Source organism: Calidris pugnax, unplaced genomic scaffold (genome assembly GCF_001431845.1).
Source record: "Calidris pugnax isolate Ruff unplaced genomic scaffold, ASM143184v1 scaffold40, whole genome shotgun sequence".
In the NCBI taxonomy this organism is placed as follows: domain Eukaryota; kingdom Metazoa; phylum Chordata; class Aves; order Charadriiformes; family Scolopacidae; genus Calidris; species Calidris pugnax.
In genome coordinates this window covers 2,424,501-2,447,630 of record NW_015090796.1, presented here as the reverse complement: position 1 = coordinate 2,447,630, position 23,130 = coordinate 2,424,501, and the positions used below count along the sequence as shown (strand labels likewise).

Here is a 23,130-nt window from a genome sequence, read left to right as displayed (position 1 = left end):
AGTAACATCATGGTATCATCTTTGAGCCTCAGCTATAGGGAAAGTCCACGCCTTTTTAATTTTTTTTCCAAAATAATTCTATAGATATATACAATCATTCTCAAATCAGCTGTTTTCTGAAAGTGTAGGGTGAAAAGTGGTTTTTTCCTGATTGCAGTTCTTGCACCTCATCTTTTAGGTAAGTAGAGCAAATTAAACCAGGAATCTATTATATTTTGACATCAAAATTTGTGTAGTTGTCACCATGGATCAATACCACATCTCTTGAAGCCCCAACATAAGAAGGACATGGACATGTTGAAGTGAGTCTAGAGGAGGACATGGAGATGTTGGAAACAGGCTGAGAGAGTTGGGGGGGTTCAGCCTGGAGAAGAGAAGGATCGAGGGAAACCTTCTTGTGGCCTTTCAATATGTAAAGAGGGCTTGTAAGAAAGATGGAGAGAGATATTTTAACAAGCCTGTAGTGACATGACAAGGGGTAACAGTTTTAAAGTGAAAGAGGGGAGATGTAGATTGGACATAAGGAAGAAATCTTTTATGATGCGGGTGGTGAGAGCCTGGCCCAGGTTGCCCAGAGAAGCTGTGGCTGCCCCATCCCTGGAGGGGTTCAAGGCCAGGTTGGAGGGGGCTTGGAGCAACCTGGTGTGGTGGGAAGTGTCCCTGCCCAGGGCAGTGGGATGGAATGAGATGATCTTTTAGGTCCTTTCCAACCCAAACCATTCTCTGGTTCTATGATTCTATGATTTGTGAGCAGTGGTTAACAAAATTATATACTTGGAATTGCATCTTCACCTTCTCAAGCTTTCATCATGGGAACATGGTCCTGCAGCCTACTGGTATGTCTTTGTTTAAAACTCCTTTAATAGTTTAGATCATAAGGGAAACTCTTACAAGCCCTTCCTGGTAGAGATATTCTTCAGAGATTTCTTCCATAATCCCAGGGATTGTATGTAATTTACATGTTGGTGGGGGAGTGTGGGGAGACGTGTATGACTATTTCTTCAAAAGGTTATTTTCCAGTAGAAGTAAATTAATTGTTTTGAAAAACTTAAATCTCTCAATAAGTATTAGAAATACATTTAGTATTAAAGACCATAAAGTTCCACCACCCCCCTGCCCTGGGCAGGGACACCTCCCATCAGACCAGGTTGCTCCAAGCCCCATCCAACCTGGCCTTGAACCCCTTCAGGGATGGGGCAACCACAGCTTCTCTGGGCAACCTGGGCCAGGCTCTCACCACCCTCACAGGAAACAATTTCTTCCTGAGATTTCATCTCAATCTCCCCTTTTTCAGTGTAAAACCATTCCTCCTTGTCCATTTCCTCCTTCCCCCCCTGGCTTTCCTGGAGCCCCTTGAGGGACTGGAAGGGGCTCTAAGGTCTCCCCGGAACCTTCTCCAGGCTGAACCTCCCCAACTCTCTCAGCCTGTCCTCCCAGCAGAGGGGCTCCAGCCCTCCCAGCATCTCCATGGCCTCCTCTGGATAAACCCTTCTCCTGGTCCTTGGTGTTTTCTCAGCAGCAGCCCCTGTAGCCAAGAGCTGAGTTTTTCTGGGTGGCTGTGAAAAAGTAGAGGCAGAACCTTTCGATAAAGGGCACGGGGGAGGTTGCAGACCTGCTGCTCTGCAGGCTCACAAATTTAGGTTGGTGGGTTTTTTTTTTATATATATATATATATATTTTTTTTTATTATTTTTTTTTCGGGCTGCTTCTTGAGGAAGAAACTGGCACTTCCTCCCCAGCAGCAGCACTGCGGGTTTCCGCTCAGCGGGGTGTTCTGCACACCCTGTACCCAGAGCTGCCTCTGTTTCCAAAGCAAAACCTCACAGGAAACAATTTCTTCCTGAGATTTCATCTCAATCTCCCCTTTTTCAGTGTAAAACCATTCCTCCTTGTCCATTTCCTCCTTCCCCCCCTGGCTTTCCTGGAGCCCCTTGAGGGACTGGAAGGGGCTCTAAGGTCTCCCCGGAACCTTCTCCAGGCTGAACCTCCCCAACTCTCTCAGCCTGTCCTCCCAGCAGAGGGGCTCCAGCCCTCCCAGCATCTCCATGGCCTCCTCTGGATAAACCCTTCTCCTGGTCCTTGGTGTTTTCTCAGCAGCAGCCCCTGTAGCCAAGAGCTGAGTTTTTCTGGGTGGCTGTGAAAAAGTAGAGGCAGAACCTTTCGATAAAGGGCACGGGGGAGGTTGCAGACCTGCTGCTCTGCAGGCTCACAAATTTAGGTTGGTGGGTTTTTTTTTTATATATATATATATATATTTTTTTTTATTATTTTTTTTTCGGGCTGCTTCTTGAGGAAGAAACTGGCACTTCCTCCCCAGCAGCAGCACTGCGGGTTTCCGCTCAGCGGGGTGTTCTGCACACCCTGTACCCAGAGCTGCCCCCAACAACCCCCCCCCCGCCTGAAAACCCCAAACAAGCACAAACACGTTTCAAAAGCCTCTGCTAACACCCAGAGGTGGGAAGTCTCCGGCTGAAGGTGAGAATGGAGACAGAAAGTTCTTTTTAAAATCTCACTAATAGCAGGAAGCGTTGCCTGTGGTTCACTTATCAGCAAGAACATTTATTTATATTAGTGTTCTTCGCTTATCAGTAGCAGCGCTGACACGAGCTTATGGTAGAAGTTCAGCAAACGCTGCATTGTTTAAGTTTAAAAAGAAAAGAGAGAAATCTTTATAAATGCTCGGCGTGTTCTGTTGCGTTTCTAATTTGTTCTACCTGACATTTTCTCAGGTTTTCTCAGCGTCTTATCGTACTGGTAGAAAGCCTACTTATTTTTAGCAAATTTCCTTTTACATTACAAAAAGGATTTTTTTCAGAACTAGAAGCAACAGGAACTGACATTTAAATGGCTTCAGATACAGATCATGCAGAGAGAAGTATAATATTTACAACTGCTCTGCCTGTCATCTTAAATTTCAGAGGTGCTTTACACATAACAGATTATTCTTTGGGACTGGAACCCACTAATATTAGAAAACATTTTGCTTTGTAAAATATAATTCCAGCAGAGTGCCAGTTTTTAAAAAACTTCTGTAATCGTCATACACCCTTTAATTTCAGTACAGCCAGTATTTAGGACCCAATTGCTTGTATTTAGGACCCAATTCTCACAGCTGCCTGCTTTTTTTTTATGGAAAGAAATAGGCAAAATATTTCTAGTAAGAGCATGTACAATATGTCAATACTGCTGTCAAATCTTAAACTGCCTAGGTAGAAATTTCTGGTCTGAAATGAATACATTTCCAAGATTATTTTTTTTAATAAAACCAGAATTCAAGCTCTTTTCATAATGCTGTACCGCAACTAGATTTAAGGTTAAGCGTACAGTTTGTTTGCAAGTTTGGGAAAAAAAAGAAAAAAAAAGAGAAAAAAAAAAAAAAAAAAAAAAAAAAAGTGTCAGGGATTTTCCAAAGAATATGAGAATATGGAGAGCTCATGGGCAACCACATCCTGCCAAGGGGGTGTCAGTGGGATGTGGGCTGGGTGATGCCTCTTGGAAAGGCCCAGCAACACCCTTTGGCTCAGATATCAACATCTTTCACCCTACTGTAAGGCTCTTTATTGGAATGACCTGATGCAAATATAAATCAGAGTTATTTTGAGCTACTCTCTTGTTGCAGAGCAGACAAAAAAAAAAAACAAAGAGAAAAAAAAAAAATCTGTTTCCTGAGAGGAACCTCTTGCTGAAGGAAACCCTTCCATATTGGAGAGTCATCAAAATATGAAGCCGTGCCACATTTCTGTCATCCTCCACTGCCTGAATAACCTCCCTGGCCTGCCAAATGTGATTTAGAGCACCCTGAGGCGGCTGAAATTTATGCTGACCAGTGTGAAATTGTTCTTCCCTGCTCAGTCCTGTAGAAAGATCAGCCTAGTGGGAGGGAAGGTCCTCGCTCATACAAAGGTTTCTGGAGCATTGAAGCAAGAAAGGGGACATATTGTGTCTTCCTGAGTCACGATGCCACCATGCTTGCCTTGCAGTGTTTGGTTTACCCAGAACACATTACTTCTTCTTTTAAAATTTGCTATGGGCCTTGGGTTATTACAAATAATGAGCTGTTAGACATGCAGAGTGCATCTGACCATTAACACTCAGCTTTGGTCCAGCTGCCATGGCCTTTGGAGTCTTACTTTTATCAAGGCAACCATGGCCTTGTGTAGTGATGCTGGAAGCCAGATGCTTGTTTTCATCAAATCATGTTTTTACGCTTTTTGGTGAGGGATGAGGCATTTAGAAAAACAGTGTTAATGTCATAATCATAACCATTATGTAGTAATAATGTATTTTGAAAAGAATGGAAACTGTTGCTTCCTTTTCATGCAGGTTCAGCTGAAGTGTATTATTTTATTATGATTTTTTGACTTTTTTTCTTTTTTTCCTGTTGTTGCTGGAGTTTTCTGCTTCAGACAAAGATGCTCAAACACTGCTCTCAGTTTCTGAAACTGCACAGACATAAACATTCACTTTTCCTGGCTGGGAAATTGTAACCTCCAAATTTACAAAAAAACCTAGTTTATGTTTCCACCTTCATTTATATATTTCGTTATTTTAACTACTGAAGTATGATAATCACAGTTTGTACTTAGTGTAATGAATCCGTATTTCAATAGATTTTATTAGCTGATTTTAATTTATATATAAACACTGTATTAAACTGTAAGGAGATACCTTCTCCAAATCATCAGTGGGTTTTCTGTAGAAGTTTCATCTTACCACTGTAAGCCAAAACAAACAAAAAAAAATACTGGTGTATAAATTATAAGGTCCAACTTGAAATACTATAAAGAGGCCTGCTTCTCTCCAAGTGTTAGGTATCCACTGTCACCCAAAATTACCAATTTCACTAACTTTCCTAGTATTGAGGAGGTTACAAACTTGCTACCTTTGAAAATGTTTTAAATTGTAAAATGGCGCCTCAAGTTCCAAACTTTCATGCCAAATAAAATAGCTCCAAGGACTGATACCTCCCCCAAAGGTTAAGTGATACAGACATGTGTTTGAAATCTTTTCCCCAGTCAAAACTACAGAGCACTTGGTCCTGTATTTACTCTGGTCTGTTCAAAGACTTCATAGCAATAAAATTTATTGCTTTGTGTGGGGTTTTTTCAATTCAGAGTATCTGAAACAACATGAGAGCTGCATTGGCAGCAGCCAGGGAGTGTTTTTATAGCACAAATCTGAGGGTGTGCCCTCACAGGTGGCATGTGGGTATTTTTGAGAGCCCTCAGGCCTAGAGTAGGGTTGGAGTAGTGTTGATAGGCTCTAGGGGATGGAAGGAGTGAAATGTGCTGCAGTTTCACCAGAAATTACATTTTTTTGACACAGTCTTCCTCTATATATATTGTTTTGAAAATTTGTGGTTGGAGCAATGCTAAACAGAGTTAGGCATTTTTGGATGTTAAGAGGCTCTGTGCTTGACCACGGATTCCTAGATTTTCATTTGCCAGTGTGGTTGTCCCTCACTAAGTCTGTATTGAATGAGGATGAGAATTCTTCCTGAATCTTTTGTTTTCCTTTTCACTTAACCAAGCAGATGTATCATGTCAATATTGGGCCAACATTTGGTTATAGAATTGTAGAATTGCCTAGGTTGAAAGGGACCTTTTGGGTCATCTACCTAATGTTGACAAAACCCACCGCTAACCCATGTCCCTCAGCACCATGTCTACCTGGCTTTTAAATACCTCCAGGGATTGTGACTCAACCACTTCCCTGGGCAGCCTGTTCCAAGGTTCAATAACCCTTTCAGTGTAAAAATATCCATCCTAAACCTCCCCTGGCACAACTTGAGGCTGTTTCCTCTTGTCCCATCACCTGTGACTTGGGAGAAGAGACCAACCCCTCCCTCAGGGGAGTTGTAGAGAAAGAGAAAGTGGCCCCTCAGCCTCCTTTATTCCAGGCTGAACACCCCCAGCTCCCTCAGCCTCTCCTCAAAAGGCTTGTGCTCCAGACCCCTCACCAGCTCCGTTGCCCTCTTCTGGATGCACTCCAGCACCAAAATGTCCCTCTTCTAGTGAGGGGCCCAAAACTGGACACAGCCCTCAAGGTGGGGCTGTGTGTGCCCCACCAGTGCAGTGCATCACCAGTGGTGATGACCACTTCCCTAGTCCTGGGTTGAAAAATGTTGATTCAAGCTGTGCTTGCTGTTACTGCATCCATAGAGACAGAGGCCTGATTGCCTAAGGACTGTCCTGGCAGCTCCATTCTCCTTCATTGTGTTTTAGGAGCTGACACTAACATCCTCAAAAGCCTCGTGAAAGTTATTTTACATAACCCAAGTTTTCTCCCTGTGCTGCAGATGGAAATTGTGATCTTTACAGGCCTTGCTTAATAAGTGGGGATGACAGAAGCATTACTCAATACTATCGCTTTCGTGCCATGTTATTACTCAGAGCACACCTGAAACCAGAGGCTGCTTTCTGAAGGCTTAGGGAAAAAAACGTAAGCCTTGGGATGTTACATTGTATTGCAATGCACTTCACCCTTCGCTAAAGAAAAAATATATAAAAATCTTTGCTGATGCGTTGTTTTAAAATTCTCTTATTTGTGTCATGCGTATCTTTAGAGAGACATTCTCTGATCAGTGTCAGGATGCAAGACAGATTAGCAGGGAAAGTAAAGCTTTTGGTAAACGTTATTTTGGGTACTGGATAAAGTAAACACTTCATTGTTAGACTGGAGCTATACATTGGGTTTTCACTCTTGTGCAGCTGAAGGATTACTTTTCCGTTATGCAGTTTGGATTGTGCACTATTTTAGCTGATTACGGATATAAATGAGCTTGCTTATCTTTAGAGGCATTGGCGGGCAACATCCTAGTCAAATATCAAATAGGCTGTGAATAAAATACATGCTGTGCATGTTGTCTGGACGTGTGCAGTTATCCTATGTGCATAGTTTGCAGTTATTGATAATGAAGGGAAGGAGAGAGTAAAGGGAGGAAGGAAGGAAGGGGAGGAAGTAAAGGCAAGGCGAGTCAGGGAAGGAAAGGAAAATGAGTAGAATTAAGAATTTATCTACAGTGGAAAAAAAGAAAGCTCAGCTGATCATCTCTGTTTCCTATTTTGGGCCTGACTGTGGATTGCCTGGGAAATGTTTAATAAGTGTTCACCAGAAGAGAAAGTTTTATCTGCATTAGAAAGGAACCTCAGGGGCTTTGCTGGAGAGAGTGTTTCAAGCACCCAAACAAGAGCTGCCTGGCATTTCTCACTGTAAGGCATGTGCTTTTGGTATTTTTGTATTTTTTTTCTCAAGCATTCATTTCCGGGGTTGAAAGTACCTTGCTATTTGGTGTCTGGATCCTCTTTTAAGGGACCTAGCCCTGATCCTTGTGGGTCAGCTAAATTCAGCTAATCCCTTCTGCGACTACTCTGGTAGCCATCAGCCCATCTTGGTCTAGCTTAAGCCCCTCAACGTGTGCTTTCCAGCAAGAAAAATGTATTAGAGCATGGAGGAAGTATTACTCTTTTGCTTTTTAGCAACTCATACTTTGCCAGTTCCTTTGCTCCCGTAGTTTGCCAATTCCCTTCTCTTTAGAAAGAAAAAAACCCAAACCAACTAACCAGCCTAATCAAAACAGGTTTTTTTCAGTCTTTCTGGGTGGAACGTATTCATAAGACCTCTGCTAGTCCTCACTGGTGTCCTGTGAACTTGCTGCATGCAACTCACGTTTTGGAAACGTGCTAAAACCAGACACAGCTTGCCACTCAGGATTTTGCAACGCTGACTGCAGCAGAACGGTTACCTCATATGAGTTGCACCATATACTGCTGTTCACACATCCAAGTATGACATCTACCTCTGCAGCAGCAGCAGCAGCAGCATGAAGTTGCCACTCATGTTCTGCTTAATGTGAGCTGCAGTGATTTCCAGATTCTTTTCTGCAGAATTAAGAACTAGCCCATGAGCGTGCGGTAGGTTTCACAAGTTTGCTTTCCTGGTGCTGAATCCCACCACGTAATTCAAATAGTGTTGAAAGTTTTCCAGGTGCACTTATAAACCAAACCTGTAACCTCATGAAGAATGAAATCAAGTTTATCTGATGTAGTCTGCTGTCCAGAAAAAACATTGTGATTTTTTGCTTTTTGATTCTTCATGAGCTTCATGTCTCATGTTTGCTTGGCTGGGTCTGTTCAACCGGCTGATATGTCAGGTTAGATCATGTTGTGGCCCTTTCTGACCTTTGAAGCAAGGAGAGTACATATCTAGTTATATCAAATTTCCCTGTGTATACCAAGGCATATTGAAAAACGTTGTCAATGGACTAGCCATGTTATCAGGTAATTTTTTCCTAATTCTTGAAGAAAACTTCTCAAGCAGTTGTGACTTTAAATTCTCCTTCAAATATTGTTCAACATCTTCCTTGGTTACTAATAGACTGGAAAATATTACATTTGCCTCGTATAATACAAGCCTGGGATAAAGGAGTTTCCATTCCAATTTGCCACAGCAGAAAGCTGGGAAAGAAATACATTGAAAGTCGGTTATAATTCATAACGTTATTGACATCTGAGATCTGCTCCGAAAAAGTAGCGTGGTATTCTGTGGGGACATGTGGAAAGAATTGTATCGTGCCAAGAATAATTAGCTATGCAAAAAATAGGATGGGGAATAACTGGCTGTTTACCAGTTCTTCAGGCAAAGATCTCGTGCGCATTGTGGATGATAAAATGAGTCAACAGCTTTGTGTTACGGCACAAAAGGCAGACATGGTGCTGGCCTATATATAAAGCAAATTAGTCCTCAGGACACATAAAGTCATTCTGCCATAGCCATGCACTGAGAGGAAATGCTCTCAACAGTGCCAGACCCCATAATTTAAGGAATACATTAGCAAAGTGGTGTCATCAATGAGACTAGCAAAGGCCTTAAATACCAAATGTGCTCAGACAGATTGAAGGATTTAAGACTGTTCAGTTAAAAGAAGACTGGAGGGGAAAATTGTAGCAATTTACAAGCAGGTAGAGAAATGTTGCAGCAAACAAGGGAAAAATGTGTTTTCCCGTCCATGTTGGCTATGCCAAGACATAATGTGCATAAACAGCCCCAGGAAAGAGTTAAGTTTAACACTGGGAAATGGTCTCTGGAGGTTAAATGCTGTGAAGCCCTGGAACAGGTTTCTTGGAGAGGTCAGGTGTCCTTTACCAGGATAGAACATCAGGCAGCAATGACGTAGGGTGGGGTACAGAGAAAAGCTTTTTTATGGAGAGAAAAGCTTTTTAGTCCTCTGCCCCAGCGCCATTTCCCTTAGTAAAAGGTTTATATGGACGGTGAGTCATTTCTGATGGTACTTCAAAAATATTTTCAAATTCTCACTGGTGTTAAACCATCGCGTAGCTCTATCCATGGCACCATCAGAGACCAACACTTGCTGCAACATTAGGTAGAAGGAGGGCATCTTTTATACGTGCAGGTGCTTTTTGCCTGGGTTGCACACCTCCTATCTGTGCAGAAAAGCTCAAAAAAAAATCCAAATAAATGCTACACCACCCTCCATTGCCCAAGGCAGACATAAAGCCCATCAAGCTGCACCACTCTCTTTAATTTAGTCTTCCACTGAGTCTTAAAAAGTGTTAAGTCTGTGTTTTCGGGGTGCTGTGCAGTCTGTTGTTAGAGTATCCAGAAGACTGCATGAAGTGGAAGGAAGACTATGGGTCTAAAACCGTGCCCCTTTGGCACTGTGAATTTTTGTATAATCTTGTAGGAATATCTAGAGTCTTATGTAGTCTAGAAACAGAAACTTCTCTGGTGTGAATGTCGCTTGAGTTTCCTCATTCATAGAATCATAGAATGCTTAGAGTTGGAAGGGACCTTAAAGATCATCAAGTTCCAATCCCCCTGCCCTGGGCAGGGACACCTCCCACCAGCCCAGGTTGCTCCAAGCCCCATCCAGCCTGGCCTTGAACCCCTCCAGGGATGGGGCAGCCACAGCTTCTCTGGGGAACCTGGGCCAGGCTCTCACCACCCTCACAGCAAAGAATTTCTTTCTGGTATCTAATCTAAATCTCCCCTCTTCCAATAGTGGTTATTATCCGAAATGTTACCCATTCTAAGCTTAGCATACCTTTTCCAACTGGTTTTCTTCACATCAGTTCATAGAAACATACACTTTTTTTGAAAACAAAAAACAACACATGCAACAAAATTGTCCCCATGTTTCTTTCCCTGTCAGAGGAGTGGAAAACAAAACACAGCACAAACATTAATCTTGTTGCTCAACATATTTATGGAAAATGTCTACTGTTATGATATAAAACACCAAAAAAAAAAAAAAGTTGAACTCTGTAATGTGTTCAGGCTGAGAAATTGTCGGGTTCAGGGGGCTTTGACACTGCAAAAAGCCAACATTGTTATCTGCTCTGGGGGAATGCCCACCACCGATTCGCTCTCAAAGAGTTGCTAAAACCAGCATTTTTGGGCACGCAGTTTTAAAGTAAATGCACATTATTGTTTCTTTGCTTTTAAAATGCTCTGCTTTAGAGCTCATTGGCTCATGAGCTGCTCTGCATTGATTCCACCGTAGCCACGTGCATTAAACTTTAGCATTCCCAAATCATACGTGCAGGGTCGATGGACCCGAGCCTCTAGCTTGGTCCTAAGGGAAATAAAATACTATGGCATTACCTGGACACTCAGCTGCTTTGGGGTGGTACCTCACGTGCCAAAAGCTGTAAAGGCATTTGATATAAAGAACAGCAGTATTCCAAAACAAGCAGAAAGTTGGTAGAAGGGACCAGAGGGAGCAGCATAAACTCCAGTAAGAATTATTACAGTAGATGTAGGACCACAAGGGAGCAATTCGTCACCTGAAATTGCACATATATATATAAATATATATGGCAGAGAACTGAGTTTATTGGTGACTCATGAGATGCAATACAAAAGATCACATCTTCTCAGAAGGTTATACTTACCGTGTCAAAACTAAAAGCCCAGAGCTTCTGCCTCTTAAAAACCTATAACGTTTTCAAAAGAGGGTTGATTATTAAACTGTGAAGCTGCTCAAAACATCAGCAGCACACAATAAATATTATAAGTACATAAAAGAAGGATATTTTAGTATTTTTGGTATGTTGCTTAGATACAGGTCATACACAATTTGCGGCAGATAATTTGTCAGATTAACAACTTTTTAGCTAGTAATTATTTGCAAAAAACACTTCCATTGTCTGTCCTGCTCTGCACTTAGTAGAAAATGGTTGAGCCTGTTGCAGAAGAAATATGAAGTGTCAACTCCAGCGTAATGTAGCTTTCTTCCACAACAAACCCAAAATCTGGAACAGAGCAAATTGCATTTTTAAACAGCCCAGAGTGTGTGAACATCTAGAAGGGCATGTAGATCATAACTTAACTTGCATATTCTCATTTCTTAATGTTGTCTCATAGTACTTCCTGAAGAATTTGCTGAGTAAGCATGAATAAATGATTATAGGCTTGCCTTTCATTAGGTTATTTTAAGCACACTCGTTTCTTTCTCTGCATGGAGGTGATGAAATGCAAACAGAAGGGCAAATTCATGTGCCTGACCTTTGCCTTTTTACTTTCCTGATGTAACATGCCCGATAAAAGCCAAATTCACCTGGTGCCACAATTCTCTGTCCTGTGCTCCAGGCTGCCCACCAACTAGCTGTGCCTAAAGTAAGGGAGAAGCTCCAGAGTTGCCAAGCTTTGTGCCCAGGAATAAATAATACTAATGAAAATAAAAATAAATAAATAAAAAAAAAAAAAATAGAAACAACAACAGTGATAACTATCTAGGTCTAGCTCTGGAGAGAAACTCATATGACAAGTAGAAGTCAAAAGGTTAGCTCCCTGCTGACAAAACTAAAAGAGAACACTAGATATTTTTTGTTAGACCAAAAGACTTGCAATTTTTTGTCAAACTTAACTTTCCATAGTTTCCAGATGCATCTGGGGCAGATTGTCCTTAGAATTCAAGGCATGGCAGTAAAGGAATGAAGCTATCCATAACACATCAAGCAATTTTATATCTTTCTTGCTTAGAAGGGAAAAAAATACATCAGTCCTTCCTTAATGTTTCAAATAGTACTTATTGTCTTAACGATGTTGCTTGGTTGGTTTTTGGGAGGTTTTCATTTCTTTTTTTCCTTTTTTGATATTAATTATGTAAATGGGCTAACAAATAGTTCCAGTATACATGTTGTCAGTTGTTTTCTCTTTTGCTCTTAAAATATTAGGAAAAATAATAGGGAGCCTTCCATATCTTATGTAACTTGAATCTGTCTCCAGATTTTAGGAAATGTTATGGTTTAAGGGTTCACCGAAGACTTCACAAAAACACTTAAAGGGTCATTAAATATGCTTGAGAAAAAAACAAGCCTAGCCATCCCTTGTTTTTATAGATTAGATGCAGGGGAAAAAGGAAAACCAAGGTAAAGCTCTGATTCTGGCTGGGTAATAAGTGAGGTCATATTAATTAATGAATTGATTTAAATATATATGATTTTCTGAGATTTCATCTTTTCCAAAGGGAACACGATATTGCCTGTTAATTTGTATGTCCTGATCTCCTCGTGTTTGTTGCATTTAAAAGCATCAGTTTAGATCGAATGAACATCTGCAGTAGTTCTCATGAAAGAAAAAAAATCTTATATATTAAAGCTGTTTCTCATCATTGTAGTCCTGGTAAAAATACATAAAGTAAGTGTCTTATTACTTGGTATTGAAGGAAAGAAATGAATATAGTTTCTGGGTTTTGTGGTGGGTTTTTTTTTCAGTTCTAAAATGATTAACAAATCATTCCATACTAGTATGAAAGTATGGAATTATACCTTGGAGAAGACACATATTAAACACAATTATTTCTAAAATTATTTCCAACCTCTTTCACAGAATTATATCAGACACAGACCTACAGAGGGCTTTGGATAATGTGTTTAATGTTCTCATAATTTGGAAAAAAAAATAAATTGTAAGTTAGAAACATTTGAGAGGATGGAATTAAAGTGCTGTTTATGAGAAAAGTGACACCGTGAGTGAAATAGGAGTTTGGGTTGCTCATCACTGCTTTCAAGAAAAAAAATCCAAAGTAAGCTTTTTAGGTTAATACAACTTTGTGTATTTCTTGTCTACACAGCTTTTCGGTATCTTTTTTAGAGCAAGTGCCTAGGAGCATTAGTAAATGTGATTCGTCTCTGTAGGTTCTTATTTTTATGCCTCTTTCCTTAGCTGAATATAAAGCACTGTTCACAGAAAACTTCCAAGACATTCAGATAGTTTCCTAAGAACTCAAGTGATCTCTGTAATACAAAAATATATGAAATAAAAAAAATAATTACAGGTTTCAGAACATAAATATGATTTTATAGACAACTATACTTATGCTAAGATTCTTGGCTTCTTGGCTCCTGTATAATGATTAAATGCAACATAGGTTATGCTAATGTACCTTCATGCCTTAATGTTAATTGGACCCACTCAGAACACATTTGGGGAGCAAAAATAAATTTCATACCTAAGAAATACTTAAAATTTGAAAGATTGAATGGATCAGATGTCATGTCCAGGAAACAGCTGTGTTGACAGCAGGTCAAGAGAGGTGATCCCTCTGCTCATCACTGGTGAGGCCACACCTGCAGTGCTGGGTCCAGTTCTGGGTCTCTCAGTACAAAAGAGAGATGGACAAGAAGGACAAAGTCCAGTGAGGGGCCACCAAGATGAGTAAGGGGCTGGAGCACCTCCCCAGTGAGGAAAGGCTGAGAGAGCTGGGACTGTTCAGCCTGGAGAAGAGTAGTATCAGGGTGGGGGGCATCTTATTAATGTATGTAAATACCTGAAGGGTGGGTGCTTTGCACAGACAGGGTCTTTTCAGCGGTGCCCAGTGACAGGGCCAGAGGCAGTGGGCACACACTGACACACAAGAGGTTCCCTCTGAACCATCAGGAAATGCTTTTTCACCGTGAAGGTAACCTGAGCACTGACCCAGGTTGCCCAGAGAGGTCATGGAGCCTCCATCCTTGAAGATATTAAAAATACAATGTCTAGACACACTCCTGGGCAACCAGCAGGGTTGGGCAGGGGTTGCTGGAGAAGATGACCTCCAGCAGTCTCTTCCTACCTCAAGCATTCTGTGATTCTGTGAAACAAACACCTTTAATTGCAATAGGGAGTCCCTACCTTCCCTGTTGCTTACTTCGCTCAGTGGTGTTATCAGGTGGTACCTCAGCTCAGTGTCCAACTAGCCTGTACCTTCAGAAGAGAGTTGTAGAAGGTACCTAGATTCTGCTGGAAATGATTTTGGGATTCAGTGAGGTTGCTCTGGAGGAGCTGACACAGAATGCAATCCCAGAGACTTTGCAGGACTTGCTGGGCAGAGTAGGCACGACCACCTAAGAAAACCCAGAAGCTGTGCCAGGTGTACCAGTGAAACACGTACCCAGATCTTCTCAGATACACATTTTCTCAGATAATATATTATTAGACCAGCATTGACTCTAAGCTTATTTAGCAGAGCTGACCTGACAAACAGAAGGGCTGGGTAAGTTACACCCTCTTAATAGGGATAGCAGTGACCACATACTCTCTAGACATACTGACTCCCAAGCTGTCCCTTGGGCAGCTCCGTTGTGCGTCATCTCCAGAGTAGGTCAGTGGCAGTGAAGCACATCCTGACCTCCAGGGAGTTCACAGAAACCCCTGATCTCTCATGCTGTGGAGAGCTCTCTTTAGCTATCATCTCCATATCCCTCAAGTCAAAGTCTTACATGAGTAATTTGACTCTTTTTCAGGAATAACCCATGTTCCTTGTCACATCTTTATAAATAATTATGACTTTAATGAATGGAAAGGGTAAGGAGAGACAGGACAATTTCTAAAAAATGGGAGGGAGGGAGCATTTGGCTCCAGTGTGCAAATGACATATAATTTCCAACAACTCGAGGAGTAATAGTTATCTTGCTTTTAAGACTTGTTCATTTATTTTAAAAATATATTCCTCAAAATTTAATTCGTGGCTTCAGGAGCTAAGTATAGAAAATTGCATAATGCCCTTTTAGACTTTGGTGACTAAGAGAGATCGCATTAAATGAATATAGCATGCATGGAGTTTGTTGAAATATAATTTATTCCATTGCAACAGTTTAAGTCTCTCCAACATTGGTTAGGCTACAATATAACATGCATACTTTTAAGGTGAAAATGTTATATTGCTTAAGATACGATGAGGAGATAAGGACCAGCAGAACCCTCTGCCTCCTATCAAGGTTACTCTGGGAATAGAGTTAAAGAATTTGTGGTTTGTAAAGCATATCCTTTTCCAAAAACGTTTGTTTTTCGAATTTTCGCTCATGACTGTTTGAGGTCTTTGTCATGTTTATAAACAGCTTTTTTTTTTTTTTTTCCACCAGCTGCTTCATTCCAAATGCCTACGCCGCTCTCTTCACCGCTGCCCTGGTGCCACTAATGTGCCTGGTGGTGGTTTTTGTGGTGTTCATCCACGCCTACCAGGTGACCCCGCAATGGAAAGCCTACGACGATATTTTCAGAGGAAGAACAAACGCTGCAGGTACGACCCGTGGCTGGCCACCCCTGCACGAACAAACACGTGGGGCTTTCAGAATGGTACTGGGTGTTCTCACCAGTTCAGAAAACCCCACTAGAAACCACGCTTCAGCAGATGCCTACGCACTTTGTTTGAGGTTAGGCACGCTAGCGGTCCCTTTGAAGTCTGCAAAAGCGCTTTAATGATGAAAGTTATGCAGGTGCCTAGCTGTCCTAGGAGCCTAAAAATGTGTTAAACCCCAGCAAGAAATTAGTATCACTGCTGACGTCTAGTCTAGTAAAAAGAATACTGATAAAGCACAGACTGCTCTGTCCTGGGGAGGGATGGGGATACTCAGGAGCAGTGATTGCAGGGGTACAAGGCAGAGATAACATATAGAACCCCCTCTTTTCCTCCTCTGCTGGGCCCCAGGTGGTGGCCACAGCTCCTGGCCCTTGTGTTTCCCAGCTTGTTGGGTGTCTGCACAGGGATGCCCAGGCTGCGTGGTGGAGTTTTTGGAGTTAACACCTCTGTTTTGAGCTTCCCCAGCCCCACTCGCCACTGAAACGTGCTGGAAAGAAAAGATCTGCCTCCTGCAAAACAGGAAGTCATCGGTCGGTCTCCTCTCTTAGAGCAGTTTCAAATACAATAATGTTCCCAAAATAAAGTTGCACCAGTTTAGACCATAATAATAAGACACTCCGTGGGAAGCTTAGAAACGTTTTTTTGTTTTCTTGGTGGTTTTGGAAAGAAATCTGAGTTTTTTAAACAACTGCAAAAATATATAGATTTTTAATAGGAGTGGATCTATTTTCTCCCTGACTGCATGAAGCCAGTTAGATTTTATACACTAGCAAAAGAGTCTTGAATCATTTTCTCTAATTCATTAGATAAATACCATCTGAACTTAAAAGGGACAGTGGATTATTAAAAAATTCCAGTCAATAGTCCAGTGCTTGTAACTGTTCGGGTTGATAAAAAAATAACTGTCTTGTTCAAATACTCAAATTTCCAGTGATAGTTGTATTATTAAATGAGAGCTTGTGGGCTTTCTTTAACATTTTAGTTATAGAAATATATTCCATTTATGAAAAAATGAAAAAAAAATATTTATTATCTGGACATTTATTAAAATATTAATTTCTTTTTTAAGACAATGACAAAATTTCAATGACAAAATGTCAGCTTGACTAAGAGCTATATGAATTTGACTAAGATCTGATAAACATAATTTATGATACTCAACACCTTACTTGCACTTTACTCTTTCATTTTTTTCTGATATAAGAGGGATTGCCTGGAGCAATCACAAAGGTGGCTCCGTATTTGGTTTTGAATAATATGCAGTTTATTTATTTATAAATAGCTTTTTTTTTTAGTATCTCGAAGGATGGAGATTCTGTATTCATTTGCTGAAAGTTAAGGCTTGTCTCAGAACAGTTAAACCAAAAAAACCCCAAAGCCTGAAAATAAAATGATAAAATAATAGAAGTTATATCTACATGACCTATAGATGTGAAGTAATAGGGATGAAACAAAACTTTGTTTGATTTAACATAGGATTCAGGGTGGCATTGGTTTTTTTCCAATAAAGTCCAGAAAAAAGTATAGAGAATGCTGAGGTCCCAGAAGAAAAGAAAAACGAAATCAGCAATTGAAGTGTTCGATAAAATGTCAATAATAGTGGTGTTTTTTAAAAAAAACAGGTTATAACTTTTATTACTTGTGCACCTTCATGGCAATCTGGCACCTTGCTACCACAGGGCTTTTGTAAGCAGAAATGAACCTCGTGCCTTGTGCAGCTTGGTCAAGAGCAAGTTGGAGAGAGGCTGTTTTAGGGACGAAAAAGAGCTACCTGCTGAGGTCCACGGTGCCTGTGGTTGTGTCAGGCCTCTCTCTGCAGCTGTGTTTGCGGTGCAAGCTTCCAGAAAGAAAGGCCAGTGATTTCTATAGCTTATAACATTTCCTATAACTACATAACGTGGTGCTAACTGTTAATAAAAGGCCTCTGACTTCATCACTGATTATTTTTATCCTGAAATTAGAGATGCTGGTAGTATATTCATAGAATCATAGAATCATAGAATGGTTTGGGTTGGAAGGGACCTCCAAGATCATCGAGCTCCAACCCCCCTGCCCTGGGCAGGGACACCTCCCACCAGACCAGGTTGCTCCAAGCCCCATCCAGCCTGGCCTTGAACCCCTCCAGGGATGGGGCAGCCACAACTTCCCTGGGCAACCTCTTCCAGTGTCTCACCACCCTCATAGTAAAAAATTTCTTCCTGAGATCTAATCTGAATCTTTTTTCTTCCAATGTAAAACCGTTTCCCCTTGTCCTATCATTACACCTCCTGGCAAAGAGTCCCTCCCCAAATATTTATATTATTTGTAATATTTTATGGGTATATTGTGCTTTTTAAGACATACTTGCAGTGGTAGGACCTATTCACGCTTTTAAATTTTGAATCTTACCACATGACCCACTCTTTGGATAAGTTCACTCCTCTGACTCCATGTTCTTACCAACTCCGTGGGACCTGCTTCTGCTTCAACATTGTTTTTGCAACCATCACAGAGGGCCCTGTGGAAAACACCATTTTTCACAAGGACAAAGTTGTCTGCAGAGCACTGCGTGGTGACTTCTTGCTCCTGCAGCAGAGAGGGGGTCCTGGATCACACCACGTTCAGGTTTCAGTGCAACTTACAGGATCCTATGGGGCAGGGAGGTCTTTTGGCAACGATGCCTCTTTAAGGTGCACAGGAACCCGTTATTTTGCTGTTTTGTTATGGCAGTGAAAAATGCCAGGGTTTCTCTCAGCTTCACCCAAAACCAGAGGAGAAGTAGAGTTACGAAGCAATGGTTGTCTATGTGTCGTGTAGTATTCCAGCTTGTCTCTGGTTTTCCATGGGGTTTCATCCTCATATGGGTTTCCTCCCTGTTTGTCACCCACAACAATGAATTCCTACAGAAAAAAACCTTGTCGGGACTCCAGCCTGGGGTTCAATACCCAAATTTCCAAATGAAAACTGCTTTGGAAAACTATTTATTCTCCATTAATTACCTTCTCTAGAAAAAGAATAAAATTCTGGGTGAATGACACTGTAAAGAATTCTGACATATTGAGCGTGGAGAGCTGTAAAATTAGACAAAAATATTTTTAAATATTCTTTTACGCTTTTTTTTAAACATGTATTTTTTAAATACGCTTTTAGTAATTCTGGACACCTGTTCATTTAAATTCCAGAGAGCAAAGAGTATTGCAGAATCAAAAAAAGTATCCTATATGGACATGTAATTATCATTTGCACACAGGTATTCATACGAACACCTATTTGCATGTGAATATTTGAACTCAAAGTGTTTATTCCCCTTCTGGGGGTCATTCAGTTAGAAGACAGTTAAAATTGCAGTGTGATACAGACGACCCTGTGTGGATTCTGCAATAATTCATGCAAAACACTACTGACTGTTGCCAATAAAAATAAAATAGCAAGGTCCCTTGTTTGCATATTACCATAAAACAGAAGAAGGCTGAGCAGATTTGAAAGAAAAAAAAAAAAAGATTGTTACCATGCTTCTAAGTGTACATACTTTAGGTCATTTCATAGATTGTAGGAAAAGCCACTTAAACTGTAGCTGATAATTCTGAAGTTCCATATTTGTGATCTCTACTTGACAAAGGCTATTACTTTCTTTAATAGAAATTTAATAGGAATAGAAACAGTAAAGTTTATCCTCATTTGTGGTTTATACTTTTTTTTTTCCCAAATAAATTAAATATGCAAGTGGGTAAGCTAAAAATTGAGTAAAAATGTTTTCTTACTCTCTTTTCTCCTATTGTTGGAGAAGCTTGCCTTGCAAAGAAGGTTCATCTTGAGCTATCCAGAATCACAGAACCGTAGAATGTTTTGGTTGGAAGGGACCTTTAAAGATTATCTTGTCCAACCCCCCTGCCCTGGGCAGGGACACCTCCCACCAGACCAGGTTGCTCCAAGCCCCATCCAACCTGGCCTTGAACCCCTCCAGGGATGGGGCAGCCACAGCTTCTCTGGGCAACCTGGGCCAGGCTCTCACCATCCTCATCATAAAATGGGTTTTCCATATATCCATTCTAAATCTCCCCTTGAGAGATTTAGTTTGAAAGTATTGCCCCTTTTCCTGTCACTACAGGCCCTGGTAAAAAGAGAGTTTGTTTTTACCCACACTAAAGGGGATAGCCGTGTGATTTTGTTACCAAAAGCAGGATAACAATACTGAGTTTAAAAAATTTGTGAGCTTCTCATTGCCCTGCCCTCTCACAGCCTTTCTTACTGCTCCAGAATTGCTCTGTTACTGCTCGTGTTGTTTTGCACAGCAAAAAATTGATGTAGCTTGCTTGGGTCAGGAAATCTTCCTCAATGGTAGAAGGCTAGAAGAAAGGGCAATGGGGGAGTTAAGATTTTATTGTCTTCTAGAGCAAGCAGCTCTTCCTCCTGAAAAGCGAGTGCTGGAAAATAGAGTGGAAGCTGATTTACACGGAATGACAACTCCACCTCTCGTCTATTTTTTTCAAAGATAAGCATTGAGTTTGCTAGAAAAGAGACTTCAGTTAGAACCGATCCCGTTTGCCAGCCTTTCAGCAAACATGTTCTGTTGGCTGATTATTCTGCTATATATAGAAACTGGCTTCTCAAAAGTTAGCCTTGACAGGAGCCAAGTCAGGAGCGTGCATGGGATAAACAGCCTCTGGGTGAACTAATATTTAAGTTTGCGACAAGAAAGACTGCTTTTGAAGGAAATCAGGTGGTATAAAGCAGGGTGGTTGTATCTGGCTGAAATAACATGAGGTTGTAATAGGCTTGTGTGATTATTTTTTTTTCTGACTGTCCTAGTCTGCAAACATAGAAATTAGAGGTGAATAAGACAGCGATCCAATATACATAATTTTATTTTCCAATGGTTTTCTAACTTTTCATAATTTCACAAAAAGTTTTTAAAATGTAACTGAAAAGTTTGAATTGAAAAATGACCTGCATTTTTTTTCTGATGATAACACCTCTGTAAAGAGATGACCTCTATTGACTGAAGAATATGTAGTGGCATAATTTTCACACCCTACACATAAATATGCAGTAGAATTTACGGGATTCAGATACCATCATTGTAAATGTGCCAGAATTAATTTAAAGATTAAAACTTTATGTTGCCAAAATAGAACATCATGAAGAATGCCTTAGATATTTAGATGTAAAACTTTAACTAACTTCTCGTGCCTTTCTTGATATAAATGTCTTTAATATATTTATTGTCTTAATGGTATGCGATTCCTGATCATGACAAAACATGTTGGATGGTCCACCTATATCTAATACTATGTTATCTTCTTAAGAAACAAACAAGCTATACAAAATGCAAGTACAGGACATTCCAACCATGCTTCTGTGCTCAGGAAATGATACAGAGGACAGGGCTTTTGATTATAAGAGAGAAATTATATTAAACATGTAGTTACGTGTCTTCCTCACCCCATGAGCTAGATGCTAAAATCTTTATCTCAAATTATAAGATACATATCATGTATCTAAGAGAACTGAAGGAACAGTGAATTCCAGTAATGCTTTCATCTTGAGATGACAATATGCATTTAGAAATCAAGAACCAGACATTGGCTACCTCTGAACTAGGAGTTATGTACATTGTTCACAGTATTCATTACAGTCACACATTGGATATAATATTTTAGTCTTCATAGTGCTCCAGGGGCTTTTCTTTTTTGTAATTAGGAGGAAAATAAATCTTTGCCTCTGACATTTTTACTAATACAGTTAAGACAAAAGCACAAGCATAATTACAAGCTGAAATAAAGAACAAAGATCTGAATAAGATAATAACTTAAATGCTTCATCTGCACTCATGTAATTTAGATTGTTTGCACAGTGCTGCACATGCCCAAATTACCTTTCTTCCTATAAAGAAATTTGCAGAAGCAAGTTAATTTGCATGAATTATGCCTGCACAGTTGTGAAATTAGCACTCATTCAATATTTTGCATAATACTTCTAAATAATTTTATTGTATGGAGATAGGTAAGTTTGAGTTTTCTTTTTTTTTTTACTTGCTGCTGTTCTGGGATTTTCCATGTTCCCTGTGTAACAGTAGTAGAATAAGCTATAATAAGATGCCTGGTGTTTCACCTGATTGTACTGTAAAGCATCTTAGAGATGTATAAGAAAGTTTGCCAAAAAAAAAAAAGAGATTTATTTGGAATGTTAGAGACCTCATGCTTAATGGAAGGTATGCTTCTCTTTTAGGAGGTATTCTTTAATTTCAAAATCTTCCTTGCCACAAGGAACAGCAGGTCAAAAAATATAAATGAACCCAAAATAATACTTTAACAGGTTTTCTGCTTCCTATTTTTACGAATTGTCTATGAACAATTTTGTCCAATTGGATTTCATGGGCATTTACCTACCATATGCAGCTTTCTAATCTGCATATCAGCTACTGTTAAATTCTGCAGATCTTTAACATTCCTAATCTGGACTCAGAAGCTTTCTCATGAGTCACTGATTGCATGTTGGTGGTGGTGGTGGTGATTTTCTCCTTTGAACTCTATGAAGAAATATGTTAGCTTCTTTATTTTGGCTACAAAAAACTGTTACCAAACTCCTTTTCTACAGCAGTTGTCAAAAGCAATTGGAAACAGACCAAGCAGGATTTGTTATTCAAGCATATTAAAAAAAAAAATAAATGGTTTTGTGGCATTTTCGTAGATCTGTTGCTAAGTTTAACCCATGACTTCTTAAGCAATAATCTGTAAATGTTTTACTAATTTAGGTCTCCCACGAATCAGTGAAATTCTGTGAAGCAATATATTCTCCCCAATTATCTAGGAAAAAATGTTTGCAAAGATCTTTCAGGTTTTGCAGTAGGTCTTTATGTCTAGCCAAGAACAATTAAAAGTAATTAAAGTTGCATTATTAGTTTAACAACCTAAGGGGAAGACATATAGTAAATATTTATAGGTAAACTCAGAAAATCATTAAAGCTGTATTATTTAATTACTTCTTTTATTGACTTTCTTATTTTTAGGAAAAAAATTAAACACTTCAGGCAACAGAAAAAAAAACAAAATATGGGCCAACACAGTGGGGAGAATACAAATATTTGGATAGGTTATGAAAGCATAGTGCATTCTTTATTTTCCGTGGTCAAATCATCTAGATGTTTGCTGCAAAGACATACTCAGCATTACACCTCAAAGTTTTAATATTATTTAGTGATTTCCAGTTTCATTAATTTCTATTTGATTTAACATTTTTCACTGCTCATTGTCCTGGATAATTTTGTCTGTAATATCAGGTATGGAAGGAAGGAAGAAAACCTCCAGCTAGCCTACCTGACATTTTTGTAAGGAAACAGGCTGAATATATAAAGTTGAGGAGTAGTTCTAACTCCACAGACAGAAGAAACAGAAAATTGGCAATCACAGAATATGAAGTTTATTTTCTTTTGAGTTACATGTCTATTTTAGGAAGAAACTAATGCATTACCTTCTGAAATATATAATCTAATTCAAACTCAAAATTTTTGCTTTTTTCTGGGTATCAATTGCAAAAGCACTATCAAAATCCACCTGCTTGAATGAGTG

At 39.9% G+C, this 23,130-nt stretch overlaps 1 protein-coding gene across 1 annotated transcript in view; it reads left to right on the top strand.

The window, feature by feature from the left end:
• The window catches only part of ADGRV1 (adhesion G protein-coupled receptor V1), a 277,476-nt gene that overhangs the window by 205,708 nt on the left and 48,638 nt on the right, over positions 1-23,130 (top strand). The window contains exon 85 of the mRNA XM_014936880.1: positions 15,366-15,523. Coding sequence (XP_014792366.1) covers positions 15,366-15,523 — 158 coding nt within the window. The remainder of the gene's footprint in view (positions 1-15,365; positions 15,524-23,130) is intronic.